The sequence below is a fragment of the Triplophysa rosa genome, linkage group LG25, assembly GCF_024868665.1.
Source record: "Triplophysa rosa linkage group LG25, Trosa_1v2, whole genome shotgun sequence".
NCBI lineage: Eukaryota > Metazoa > Chordata > Actinopteri > Cypriniformes > Nemacheilidae > Triplophysa > Triplophysa rosa.
This window is the reverse complement of record NC_079914.1, coordinates 2,303,755-2,317,587: the sequence shown is the minus strand read 5'-3', so window position 1 is coordinate 2,317,587 and position 13,833 is coordinate 2,303,755. Positions and strand designations below refer to the sequence as shown.

Sequence of the window (13,833 nt, the reverse complement as noted above, 5' to 3'; positions counted from 1 at the left end):
TGTGCTGTATCCAGTTAGTCTTGTTATTCGTCCAGCGTCAACCGTCTTTGCCCATTCTTGTTCCCGTCTGTTGCTTCCTTATCTGCTTTAGTAAGTGTTTAGTTTAGTTGAGTTTTTCAAGTGTTTATTCAGTTTAATGTCAGTTAGTCTCCGTACTATTATTTATCCTGTTTGTGTTTTGCCCCATCGTGGGTTCTTGTTTTGTGTTTTATTATTTAAATAAACTGCTTGTTTGTTTAACCCCTTCATCCCCGCTGCCTGCAATTGGGTTCTTTCCTGCGTTTTCGTGACAAGTTTTAATGGAAACTGTAATGGTCTCTGTGAGTGTCTATTGGTAATGTGTAATGTGTGTTGGGTTCTGTTATATGGCAGATGGGAATAGAACACCATTAAATTGGACATAAGGCCGAAAACACTACATAAAGAGATTTGTCTATGGAAAACAGATGATGGATCATAATGGTATTTGTAATGTACCCTATTTGTGCTTAAAATGTACTATTGTACATTGTATCTAGAAAGTGTCCTAATGCATTCTTAGTTTCAGGCTTTCATTGACGTTGGGTCCATACCTAGCACAGAGTTGCCCCTGTAAGAGTAGCCACCAAACGAAAACACATGTGAATGATCTGCAGTGACCACGGTCATAGTGTCTAGTTCACTGGTCAGCTCAGCCGCCAGCGCAATGGCTCTGTCAAATTCCACAGCCTCGGTCAAAGCGTACTTGGCTTGGCCTGCGTGATGGCCATGATCTATTCTCCCGCTTAGAGGAAAGAAAATTCAAAATAAGTATTCAGCACAACCTTAGACTCATGCAATGGCAAAACACTATGCACTTATCTTCTACAAAGAGGTAGAATCCTTTAGGGTTTTTGCGAAGAATCTTAATGGCTTTTTCTGTCATCTCTGTCAATGATGGATCCATGTTGGGGTTGCGTTCCAACTCGTACCTGGTGTCCTTTGGCTCGAAAAGCCCTGAGCACAACAATAAAAACAACAGCATTAAAACACATTAGCCACCCAACAGAACAGCTGACTTCGCAAATACAACAGGCCAGATGCATTTATTGCCGGTGTAAACCAACAATGGTCAAAGTATTTATATTAAACAATAGTTGTTTAAAACGTGGTTTTATTATTACTGAAGAAGTTTATTTAATATATAAAGTTGGTTTTATGATTAATTAGATAAAAACAAAGGCAATCTCTCCCTCCAAATAGAGAGGGCAGTCTTACCCATCAAGTAATCAGTTTTGGTTTCTTTGACAGCATCAAATTCTGCCTTGTTCCAAACATATTTGGCGTTCTGTAAAGATGTAAGAACTTGTTCACTCAAATAGTTCAAATTTCCAGTTCTCTCATTTTTTTCGTGCCCTGTTCCAAATATGACTTTGGTTAATCGTGATCAAATCAAAATTTTTGCAAACAATAAACCACAAATATTTTATAATACACTGGACTATGTCTCGGGGTCACAGTCCAAAAGTTATGGAGTAAATATCTGCAGCTGTTGCCTTTCACTATCATTGTATGAAAAATAACACTAGTAGCATCACAAGTTTGGAACGAGCGAGTATAAAATACATTTTCACTAAGCATTTAAAGGGATAGTTCACTCAAAAATGAAAATTTACTCACCCTCGGGTTGTTCCAAACCTGTATATATTTCTTTGTTCTGATGAACACAAAGGAAGATTTTTGGAAGAATGTCAGAAACCAAACAGCTCTCATCCCCCATTAACTGACATTGTATTTATTTTACCTACTGAGTCAAGGGGATATGTGATCTGTTTGGTTATATACATTCTTTCAAATATCCTCCTTTGTGTTCAGCAGAATAAAGAAATTTATACAGGTTTAGAACAACCCGAGGGTGAGTAAATGATGACAGAATTTAAATTTTTGGATGAACTGTCCCTTTAAGTGTTCACCACAGAATTATAAAAGACACAAGTATATTGCAGATACCAAAAGCTTTTTGGAAATGTTTGGCTTACTTTTCTGTTTTTGAGCCACTCTTCAACAAGGTTTGTTTTGTCCTGTCGGCTCCCTGTAACTGTTGAGTACTCAGGATCTTTCACTTCCTTGGGAAACATGTACTGCCTTCCGCCACCTAAAATCACCTACAACATTCAAATTATAGAAGGATTATATGTGGATTTGGTTAGGATATGGACAAGTTAGGATATGCTTCATAATAATCGATTTATCTTCATGGTTATGCTCACATAGGCCTAACCCCTGATCAGACCCTGCATCATCTTATGCCCACAAGGTTATTTAAACTGATCTTACAAATGCCAACAAACACCAACATCCAAAATTCTCATTGACTTTGATCCAATAAATGTCAACAGGTGTTTCACACGTTGGAGTTTGTTGGATCAGTGTGAATGTTTCAATGAACATCACAGCAAATTAATAGGCAAATGAGGTTGTCACTCCGTGTGTGTGTGTAATGATCTACACATTCCAATTTGTGCAATACACCTTTAAATTAACACATCTGTATCCATAACCGCAGCTTTAGGCTTCAGACAGTCACCACCCCAATTCTGTTCCCATAATGTCAGCTAACTTTGCATCAAAGTGACATGAAAGGAAACAATAGTTCAATGCTCTGTAACCTTCAGCAGCTAGGGTCTTACATTTATATCTGTATTATTAATGAGTTGAAATGCAATATCCCTGCATCCTCCCGCGGCGGCGTCGGCTGTCAGCTCTTTATCGCTGTACCATGCTCTGTCTGCGGTGTGGGAGTAACTGGCAGCAGGTGACGCGTGCTGGACACGTGCAGTGCTCACAATGCCCACAGATTTCCCTGGAGAAAGTTAAACATAAGCTTTTTTATGGACAAGGAAATGCATTAAAGGCAAATTACACAATTCATATGACATTATACAGCCCAACATTTTGTAACAGATAAGATAAGAATTTAACCTCAAATGCTTCTTTGTGAAATAAATGACAAGGCTTCAAAGTTCATCTGCATTTCAATGTAATGTAGATCACACAGATTTGCAATTGCTTGGAATGAATACATTTTCAAAGGATAGTTTATCCCCCCAAAAAACAAAAATATATTGTTTCATCTTTTTTTAACCTGTATATGACTCTTTCTTCTGTGGAACACAAAAGAAGATATTTTTAGAAATATTTCAGTGGTTTTGTATTCATACAATGGAAGTCAATGGGGTTTAGTGTTGTTTGTTTATTAACATTCCTCAAAATATATCCTTTTCTGTCCTGCAGAAGAAAGAAAGCACTAGTTGGAGAAAATGATGAAAGAATTCACTTTTGGGAATTCATTCGGTGTCCTGATTTTGCTACCTGCCATCCTTGCGCGATGAAGAACCGATGTGACCTCGTTGCCTTCAGTGGTGTTGCAGTCTTTGCGTCGAGCGGCCGCGCTGAGGCCGAGCGTGCCGTAGTTTGCCTTCACACCACAGAGGTACGCTGTGGCTGTCGCTGCACTGTCCGGCATCTGCTGGTCAACATTGTAGGTCTAAACAGCCACAAAAATAAAACAGAGATTTTAGGAGTGTATTAAATGAAAATGGATCCAAACTGACCCTGCATGTAAAGCAAATGTTGTTGGTTTGAATGTTATGGAACTTATATTAATGGAAAAAAAGCATGCCTTTAATGCACTTTAAGTCGCTTTGGATAAAAGTTTCTGCCAAATGCCTAAAAGTAAATGAACTGAACAGTACAAAAAAAAAAACAGAGTGAGTTTTCTGCACCTTTGACAGAGCAAGATGAGGAAACATGTCCATAGCCAGAGATGTCTCCTCTCCTGTCTCTCCTTTCATTTGACCCTTCATGATCCTCGCTGCCGTCACAGTGCTGATTCCCATGCCTTAAGAACAACATTTAAAAAATACTGACCCAAATTTATTTTGATCATTTTTGTACTTAATTATCAGGCATAGCAAAATTGTTTAATAACTTTCTGCATAAGAGTAGTTGCCTCAGCAATTTATCAGTGATTTATTATCTATTTCAATGTAATATTATCAATTGATATCGGTAATATATGTTGGTAGGCCAATAATAATAAAACGACAAAGCAAATAGAAGTTAACTAATGATCTAAGACTGATGTTTTTTACAATATTTGGTATGTCTTTGCTCGACTTGAGAAAACTGTAATACAATGTACAGTATGTTACAATACTAGATCAATAATGCAGTGTTAAAATAAGCTTTTCTTTAACTTACCATCTCCAAGAAACAAAATGAGATTTTTAGCACGATGCATGTTGGGCTTCATGTTCAAAGCCGAATGAAGTGCTTCTTTGCCCTTTACATTCCAGAAGCTCGGGTCCTCTTCCTTCACTTCAAATTCAAGAAAAGCACAATTTCTTTTGTCTTAGAAAAAATATTAGCACATTTTTTTTAGAAATTCACTTACCTGGAATAATGGAAAAACATCCATTAAAGCAACATAAAGCAAATATACCAATAGTCAGAAAGGTCTGTTTTGTGGCCATGGTGTGAGAGGAACAACACTGACAGCTCTGTAAAATGGAAAGATTTGACTTCTGTTTATAGTCTTCGCTCAGGCCAAAGGTAAATTCTCAGGCGATAACTTTTGATCACTTTGTAATCATACGTAACATCATTTAAAGTCCTAACCTTGCATTTTGATGATATAACACTTCTCTGGGGCTAAAAGGTTTTGTAGTAAAACCATGGTAACCACAAATTGACTATGACCTCACCAGGATAACCATCTGAACTATGATATAATTAAGCAAGCAAGAATAGACCTGAGATCTCCAGAAACCAGAATATTATATAGAAGATGGGCTGTTTTGACCTATAAGAAACTGCATAGCAACACCCTAGCAACAATCCTGTGGCAGTGAGTTTTGTATAGCAGACATCTCAAATGTATCTAGATACACTGCCTGTTGTTGGATCTGAATTAACTGAATTAAACCAATGTTAGGAGTGTTTTCTTTAGTTTTTAACATCAATCGCAAACCGATCAATACATTATCCAATGCTTATTAATAATAATTATAAACTACTGACACATTAATAACATCCTGCATTACACAGATTTATGCAGTGTTTAAAAATGCAAACACATCTTGCATACTAAGCAGATTTTGTATCTTTTTACAGTATGATGGCACTTATAAAATCTGATCTATCTAAGGTCCAATGGCATTGATAACATGACTAATGTTTTTTTTTATTAAATTTATTGATTTCACATGTTAAAATGTATAATCGCACAGTGCACAAGTACCTTCCGTTACACAATATTTACAAAAATATCTTGTTAGAAAATACATTCTTGGGAAATACAATTTACACAGACAGCACAGCAGACCACCAACCCCATTATAAACAATTTACATTTATGCATGTTACACTTTTATCCAGTGAATTTAAAAGTATACATTTGATCTATTACACAAAATATATTTTTTCTTTTCCTCAGGTCTCTGGAACACTTAACTAACCAAACTAAGTTATAAAATCCCATTCACTCATGTCAGTCTGTCATCTGACGACAAACCAAAATATGCTTGTTATTGAGAACAGAAGCAGTGAAAGAGAATTGTTACAGCCCTCAGAAACTTCACTGTGTGGCTGCGGTGGGCATTTAGTGTATGGCTCCAGACATGCCGCGTAAGCCATGGCGTGTGCAACGTAGTTCTGTTCCTTCACTCCATGAAATAGATGAGCCATTGGTCCTTTGGCGTAGATAGCCACGTCTTCCCCTCCATGTGTTTCTGATTCTAAAGGAACGGCAGCTTGTTGCATGTATTCTTTATCTACTGTAGATTGGATATAATCTGATATTAGCATCTTTATAAATCCTTTATTTCGTTAGAAAACAACGGTCAATTTAATTTTAAAGCTACAATGTTTAACATTAATTGTTTTGTTCTGTTTACAAATTACCCATCAACAATAATACACACAAGACATGGATAAATTCCATAAGAAAATAATGTAAAAATATTAGTAATGTATGACAACTAATACTATGTTTAATTTAAAACGTTGAAATGAAAAATGTGTACATTTGTTGAATTATTTGTACACATTTCAATGCAATTTGATTAAAATTCTAACTAATTTGTTGTGTTGTAATTCTTCAGATTCATGAGATTTATTTATTTATATAAATTTTCCGATTTCTTTTTTATTTTGATTCCTAATCGATATCATTTTACTGCATTTTGGATGGAGTCGTATGGCATGTTTGTGTATGTGAACAAAAAACTTGAACAAGAACTTAAGAAAACAATTCTTAAATTCTAAATAAATAAATGTCTTGTTATGCTATTGAATTATTATTAATTATGAACAAACACTTACAATAATCCACCGCTGAAACATTTCCTCTCGTGCCGTTCACGTGAGCATATCCCGGACCATTAGCATACAAGATACTAGTAAATGGAAGATTATCATCACCCTTCTTGGATGCTAGACCTGAAAAAATACTTTAAAAATTACAACACATTTTTGCCAATCCAGTTAAAAAAAAACAAGAAAAATATAGAAATTGCGGTTGAGTAGCCTCTGGTTCATTTGTGCAGTAACACTGAATGGTTATGGAATGTTAATTGCATTGTGGGATGCAGTATTTCACGCAGTCTGCTCTGATTATATTAATCGTTTAATGTAAACACTTCTAAAACGACTTACTGTATGCTGTATTCAAGCAATACATTTTATCAGTACATCAATATGTGTGTTCCCTGGGAATCAAATCTGCTGTGACCTTTGAGCTACAGGAACACAGGTATATACCGTATGTTTTTTATGAACATCTAAATACCACTCAGAAGACATGACAAGAAGTAGAAAGCAATGTACCAAAAATGGGGTTTCCTCGGGGGGTATTTCCACCAAAAGTGAAGACATGGGAATGATCCGCAGTGACAACGGTAAGCGTGTCTGATTCATTGGTCAGCTCAGATGCTCGCTGGATTGCCCGGTCAAAGATCACGGTTTCGGTTAGGGCAAGATTGGCCATCCCGTTATGATGTCCATGGTCAATTCTACCTCTTAAAATAACAGAGACGTGGGTCACTATCCAGGTTCTGATTTACCTATCTACATCTACATACATAGTATGGAACTTAAATAAAATACTATACTTATCTTCCACAAAAAGGAAAAAACCTTTAGGATTCTTGCTGAGGATTTGAATTGCTTTCTCTGTCATGTCCACAATGGAGGGGTCACGGGTGCGATTCCTTAACACCTCAAATCTCATGTCCTTTGGTTCAAAAAGACCTGAATAAACAAAAACGCACATACTGTAACAGACAAACTATAACAGTTCAGAATTTAAATGTCCCATGATCATTGAACGATTATTCTATGCTTCCACGATGCAGTTTCTCATTCTGAATTTTTGGCCCATTTAAATTTGAATAAATTCTGATTGGCCACCAGGAAAAATACCCTGAAAGTGAGTCCAATTATGTCAAAATCTTTATCTTTATATAGGTATCGTTCTTGTTTTTTTGACAGCCATCTCATTTTGTGTTGCATGGACAACATGCAGTAGTAAATAGTAATAGTAAAGCAAACTGTTTCTGTAGTCACATTTAATATTTAAAGGAGTAGTTCACTTTCAAAAGGAAAATTCTGACATCATTTACTCACCCTCTTGTCATTTCAAACCTGTATGACTTTCTTTCTCCCACAGAACACAAAAGAAGATATTTTGAAGAATGTTGTTAACAGTCCCCCATTCATTTGCATTGGTTACAATAGAAGTGAATGGGGGGCTGTGCTGTTCTGTAACCAACATTTTGCTAAATATCTTCTTTTATGTTCTGCAGAAGAAAGAAAGTCATACAGGTTTGAAATGACAAGAGGGCGTGCAAATGATGACAGAATTTTCATTTTGAAGGTGAACTACTCATTTACATCACATTTAATCACAATAATAATCACATCACGTGACCATACCCATCAGACAGTCGGTTGTTTTAACATTCACTGCATTAAGCTGCTCTTTGTTCCAAACATATTGTGCATTCCTGTCCTTAAAAAAAAAACAGAGAAACGGTAAAAGCATGATCAGACTGGTTATGAATGGTTAAGAGGGAAATTATACACACTGCAATAACTGGAATTTTGTGTAGTAGGTTTATGTTCATGCATTTGATGCTTTTATCCAAAGCAACTTACAGCGTATTGAGAGATGCTCTACCAGTTGAACTATAGGGACAAAACACAAACCTTGCGAGCCTAACGTACCTTACGAGCATTTAGCCAGACATCAATAAGATTCTTTTTGTCTTTGCGATCTCCTTTACGGGATGATGAAGATGAGTATTCTGGATCCGGGGTACCGTTGGGTGTCATGTACATACGCCCACCTCCAAGAATGACCTATGGACACATGAAAGGAAATGTTGTAAATTTGTGAAATTGTGTTTTTGGAAAAAAACACTAAGCTGTCAAGCTCCAAAAATAACAAAAATGGTGAGAATTGTTTTATGAAAGTAGTTTATATGACTTATATGATAAGCAGACAAAAATTAAGTTGTTATTTACTTATTAATCTTCCACTTCACTATATCACACTTCTACAAATTCAAACTTTGGTCACATGAGATGAAATTGTCAATGACCAATAACATCATACATTTCAAACATCATACACTTTTTTATTTTAAAACATTATATGTAAAAACATTAAAGCTACGTTTTTCAGTACAAAATGACTTAAGGGGTCATATGGCGCGAACACGTGTTTTTCTGTGTCTTTGGTGTGTTATAAGTTGCCCATGCATGTATTAGACACGTGAAATTACAAAAATTAAAGTGTCGGAACAAAAGATGCATTCTATCTAAAAGCGAATGCTCACCCAGACCTGCCTGAAATGCCTCGTGTAACCACACCCCCACAAATCTACATCAGTTCGTGGTATGATTTGACTAAGACCGCCCAAATACGCAAGTAAGGTGGGCGTACCTGTCAGTACAATTGCTTTGGAACCTGATGTTCCAAATTGAGTAAGAGGCGTTACATTTCCGTCACACGCTTGCAGTTTTGCGCACTGGTTAACTGGCCAATCATAGCACACCTCAGACACTTTTTCAGGGCGATGAGGTTTGTAAAAAATCCATGAATGAAACATTTGTGTTTCAGAGAGGCGGGGCAAAGAGGAGATACAAACATGCACGGTTTGTGGAAAATACAACGTTTTTGAACCTTAAATCGTGTACACACATTACATTACATCGAAAACAACGATAATATTTGTTTTAGCCGTGTCATATGTCCCCTTTAATCATATAAACTCATGTTGCATCATTACTTTAGAATTCTTAAGATTTTTGACTTTTAACTTTAAAATTCCAGAAAAGATTATAATTTGGGAACATAACTTAACATGGGAAGATAACATAACATGGGAAATTGTTGATTTGATCAAAGGTCAAACTACCATGAGAATCAATATCACTTTTGAACTTCTGACATAACAGACAGTTATAACTTACGTCAATTTCAGTATTGGTCACAAGCTGCATGGCGATATCTGTGCAGCCCTGTTGTCTGGCACTGGAGGGCATGTCTGCGTCACTGTACCAGCTGCGACTCACTGAGTGGGCATAAGCTGCAGCGGGTGATGCGTGCTGCACTCGGGTGGTGGTCACAATGCCAACAGATTTTCCTGTGTTTAAATACACAAACACCTTAAGGTAATCCCAGTCTTATAATTGTTTCTATTGTAATAATTGCTTGTACATTTGTCCGTGTGTGAAATGTCTACATGTAGTAAGTAAATTTTATTTCATGCTCTATTCCTAACAAATGTGAGAACGGAATGTACCTTGTGCTTTGGCACGATGTAGTACGGAGAAAACCTCATTGCCAAATGTAGTGTTGCACTCATAGGCCACTGCTTTAGCACTCAAACCCAATGTTTTGGCGTTGGCCTTCACACCACAGTGATATGCAGTAGCTGTGCTGGCACTGTCTGCCACTTGTTTGTCAACACTATACGTCTATTTGGAAAAAAATGTATACCATTTTTAATTGATTTTCAGATTTTTACTTGTCAAAAGATGAATGGAAAAAGCGAAAATAAAGTATTCACAGGAATCAATAAAAATACTTTGCAGTAACGGAATATTCACAATGCAATAAAGGCTAAACATTCACTTTTCGATAAATAAGACTTCTTGACTTCTGATTAGATCAGGTGGTTTATGGCACCTTGATAAGTGAATAATGGGAAATCAGAAACTTCAGACCTTGGACAGGGCGAGGTATGGAAACGTGTCCATGGCCAAAACAGTCTCCTCCCCCGATTTTCCCCGCATTTGACCCCTCAGAATACGAGCGGCTGAGACTGTGGCAACACCCATCCCTGAATGACAAACATATGGAGTGACATAATGTCACAGTTTCATGTTGAACCTAAACACCTTTGTGAACCCTGCAATTATATGGGCTCAGAGGTAATAGGTGGGTAAGGTCAGCCAGTTATAATCACAGAACAGAAATACCATAATACCACGCTTAATATTTTAATATTCTGAAATAATACATATACATAATCTTATTAAATAATATGTATTATATTATAACAATACATATTAATGTAATATTACACGGCTTCAAAAGCAATAAAATGTTGATTTGAGTTAAACATGTTTTATTAGAAAAGATAATCTCTTCAATTTGTAACTATTTTATGAGGTGGCTAATGTTTGTGAATGTGTACAATCTTATGTGTACATTTTAGTAGAACCCGCTTAGGCCCGATTCACATTTTGCCTCTTTTCCGCAAACATATTCGTCATTTTAAATGTAGACGCGCGGCAGGCGTGAGGAAATAGGGGGCGACGCGGTCGCGACGCGAATGCTCTTTTTTTTCAGGTGTGTTGGCACTGCATCGAGATGAAAAAATCTCTTTTCAGTCAACTTTTCAGAAAGCCGCAAGCGCACCGCAGGTCATGTGACAAGAACCAACCAGCCAATATAGACAAGCTCAGTTAAGATGGAGACACAGATGATCACAGCATAACTAAATCTAGTAGCAGAGTTATTGCAAGGTATTTTCAGTGCATACAATCCATACTTTCTTAATACCTCTTCGTCTCAGCGGCTATCGTGGCCCATGGTCGCTTAGCGACGACAGACGCCAAGAGAGTGCAAAGTCCAGGCGCTTTGGAAAAAAGGAGAACGAAGTGCAGCTCGTGCTTTCCGCGCGGTTTTAGACGCGAAATGTGAACCGGGCCTTAGGTGTTAACTTTTGGTTTAAAGGTGGGGCTTCATTATAGCTTTTTTCCATGAAAGGTCAAATGTGTAATTTTTTTAAAGATCTATTGATAGAAATGCAATATAATATACAAAACTGTGTTCAGAGGTGTATAAAGACCTTACATAATTAAGTGTTATGTTTTTATTACCTTAGAATGAGCTATTTCTATCTACATACACCACGGGTTCCCTTACATAGAATTCGCCATGTTGTTTCTACAGTAGCCCTAAACAGACAAACTACTCTATAGAGCGCATTTCGTAAATACGTTATTAACATCGTGCAAGCTGTAAGAAATCAGTTTTTTGGGACAATAATGAATTATGTTTGCTCATTATACAAATAGTTTTGATTGTGATAATGTTGTGAATAACTGATTGTGAAATGTTAATGTAGATAAGTAGAAAAATAACATATAACATTATAATGATTCTTATAACCTAACTTTGAATTCTGTCTTAACTAAAAATACTTAATATTCATTAATAACAATAATAATACTATTAAACTATTAATACTTTTATTATATAATAAACTATTATTATTATTATTGTTACTATTATTATTTTCATAAACAACACGATTAAGAGTGGAATAAGATTAACTAAAGAAACCAGAAACTTGGAAGAAACTAAAAGTTTCTAACAGGATCTGAGTGCCACAGATTACACAAATAAAAATAAAATATGATAATAATTGCATATTATAAAAGACTGATCATAATTCAACTGTTGCTTTAAAAATACCACAACACTACTTACAAAACTATAGCAAAAATCTTTAAAGACAGCCTGTCACACTCACCATCACCGAGAAAGAGGATGATGTTTTTGGCACGATGCGTCCTCCGTGGCAATGTAAGGGCAGCCTCCAACGTCCTCCTGGCCTGTTCATTCCAATACGAAGGCTCCTTTTCCCATTCCGCTATGGACCAAAACAAACATCACACTATAAACCACTTTTCCCTCTCAGAAATAGCACCAGTCTGGGGTTGTAACTCTTCTGAAGAGGTATGAGGTAGCAAGGCTCCACTGCAAACCTGCCCTGACAAGACCTGAGAGCCCCATGCGAACAGGCAAGTGGCCACAGCGCGCCCTTTCTACAAACTGGTGTAAAACTACACCCAACTTTTCAGCACTATCGTCAGTTCAGAGAACCACCAAACTCCAACTCTCGAAGCCCCCAGGATCCAGTTTCAGCCCACTATGCGTGCAAGAAACCCACAAGCTCGAGAGGGGACTTTACCTGCCTGCCCGTCCGCAGAGCTCTAATTTTGGGAATGCAGACAATAGGAGCGCTGTGTCCTTACCTATGGCCTGCGGGCTGCAGCGGGTGCTCAGGAGGAGGTGGGCCAACAGGAGCAGCGCGCCAGGGGCCCGGCTATAAACCAAACACATCCTGAGGCACAGAGAGAGAGGGAGCGACCTCAGCACACCTCGGCGCTGAAAAGGAGTGTCTCCACAAACCTCCAGCCCCTGCTTTTTAAACCCAGGGTGTGTTGGAAGCCAGGGCCCCAGACTGCCCATAGGCTCATGTTCACGGGGACCACACAGGGCCAGGAAGCCCCTTGAATGTTCTTTTTCCAAATCCAGCGTTTTTGTTTTAGAAAAGCGTACTTCCTTGTTTCTTTTTCCTTTCTTTTAGAGATCTCTCCTGAGATGTGCCAGGACTGGAATGACTCTTTGATGTGGCGACTTGTTCTAATGCATGTTTTCCATATGAGGGTAAATTCAGGCAGGGGAAAAATAGCAGAGCTGGCACTGGACATCATTCAAACCATATTGCCTTTTTTGTTATTTTACCTCTTGGAAAATGAATCCAGTATGGTGGAAATGTTAAACACTTCTTGGAAGACTTCTTACTACAGTGTCGAGCTAATATATCCATCTTTGATAGAAAAAAAATGGTACAAAATAAGTACAGTTCTCACTCTGAATTCCGATTGGATGAGTTGTGTTCAAAAAATATGTGCACGCAACTTATTTTCATGTGTGACAAAGGAAACAGGATTGTTAGGAATTAAAATGGAATTTAATTACACCTCAATGAAGGATACATTAAGATTTGTTTAATATCTTCTATATTTAACTCAAATATTACATAATCTGTTTTTGCATTGATGCCAGGCTTTAATAATTGTATTATTTATTTTCATTTTATTTATCAAGAATCTTTTGGCTTGTGCCCATCAAATCCCATAAAAAGTTTTAATTATAATTTCAAACATACATGTATGAATAATAAATATGATACATTAAGACTTTAGTAACATCACTCACTGCTAATAATTTTAATTTAACATTAAATATTTTATTATCTGTTCTCCTGGGAGTTTGAACTGTTCTATTGGCTAACTTGTATGAATATATACAATATGAATCATAACAAAATTATGATTATTAGAGAAAATCATTAAATAAAGTTCCACCTCAAAACTAACTATGGCATAAACGTACAAATTGTAGAAATTCATACGAATTAGCCACAAAATGACCACAAGATTGTGTTGTTTTATGCTGCGGTTGCAGACATTTCAGAAACACAATGAGACACTAGCGCTTGTCTGTTT

The 13,833-nt window shown here is 36.9% G+C and overlaps 2 protein-coding genes across 2 annotated transcripts in view; both read right to left on the bottom strand.

Annotated features, from left to right (window-relative positions):
- alpi.2 (alkaline phosphatase, intestinal, tandem duplicate 2) overlaps nt 1–4,493 on the bottom strand; it is an 8,500-nt gene extending 4,007 nt beyond the window's left edge. Inside the window, exons 1-9 of the mRNA XM_057326007.1 lie at nt 4,415–4,493; nt 4,222–4,338; nt 3,744–3,859; nt 3,331–3,505; nt 2,649–2,821; nt 1,998–2,123; nt 1,237–1,306; nt 837–975; nt 573–763 (exon numbers count right to left, since the gene is read on the bottom strand). Coding sequence (XP_057181990.1) covers nt 573–763; nt 837–975; nt 1,237–1,306; nt 1,998–2,123; nt 2,649–2,821; nt 3,331–3,505; nt 3,744–3,859; nt 4,222–4,338; nt 4,415–4,493 — 1,186 coding nt within the window. The remainder of the gene's footprint in view (nt 1–572; nt 764–836; nt 976–1,236; nt 1,307–1,997; nt 2,124–2,648; nt 2,822–3,330; nt 3,506–3,743; nt 3,860–4,221; nt 4,339–4,414) is intronic.
- Nucleotides 4,494–5,200: 707 nt separating this feature from the next.
- alpi.1 (alkaline phosphatase, intestinal, tandem duplicate 1) lies at nt 5,201–13,197 on the bottom strand. The gene is made up of 11 exons (XM_057325772.1): nt 12,574–13,197; nt 12,069–12,188; nt 10,252–10,367; nt 9,828–10,002; nt 9,496–9,668; nt 8,245–8,379; nt 7,954–8,029; nt 7,135–7,269; nt 6,847–7,038; nt 6,343–6,459; nt 5,201–5,795 (listed from the first exon to the last, which is right to left on the bottom strand). The coding sequence occupies exons 1-11, from the start codon at nt 12,788–12,790 to the stop codon at nt 5,518–5,520; spliced, it is 1,734 nt and encodes a 577-aa protein (XP_057181755.1). The 5' UTR covers nt 12,791–13,197; the 3' UTR covers nt 5,201–5,517.
- Between the last annotated feature and the right edge of the window lie 636 nt (nt 13,198–13,833).

Coding starts and splice junctions, on each gene's coding strand:
- alpi.1 (XM_057325772.1), bottom strand. CDS start 12,790: ATGGGCAGTCTGGGGCCCTGGCTTCCAACACACCCTGGGTTTAAAAAG. Junction 10,368..12,068: donor CATCCTCTTTCTCGGTGATG/GTGAGTGTGACA, acceptor TTTGTCATTCAG/GGATGGGTGTTGCCACAGTC. Junction 8,030..8,244: donor TCTGGCTAAATGCTCGTAAG/GTACGTTAGGCT, acceptor TTTTTTTTTAAG/GACAGGAATGCACAATATGT.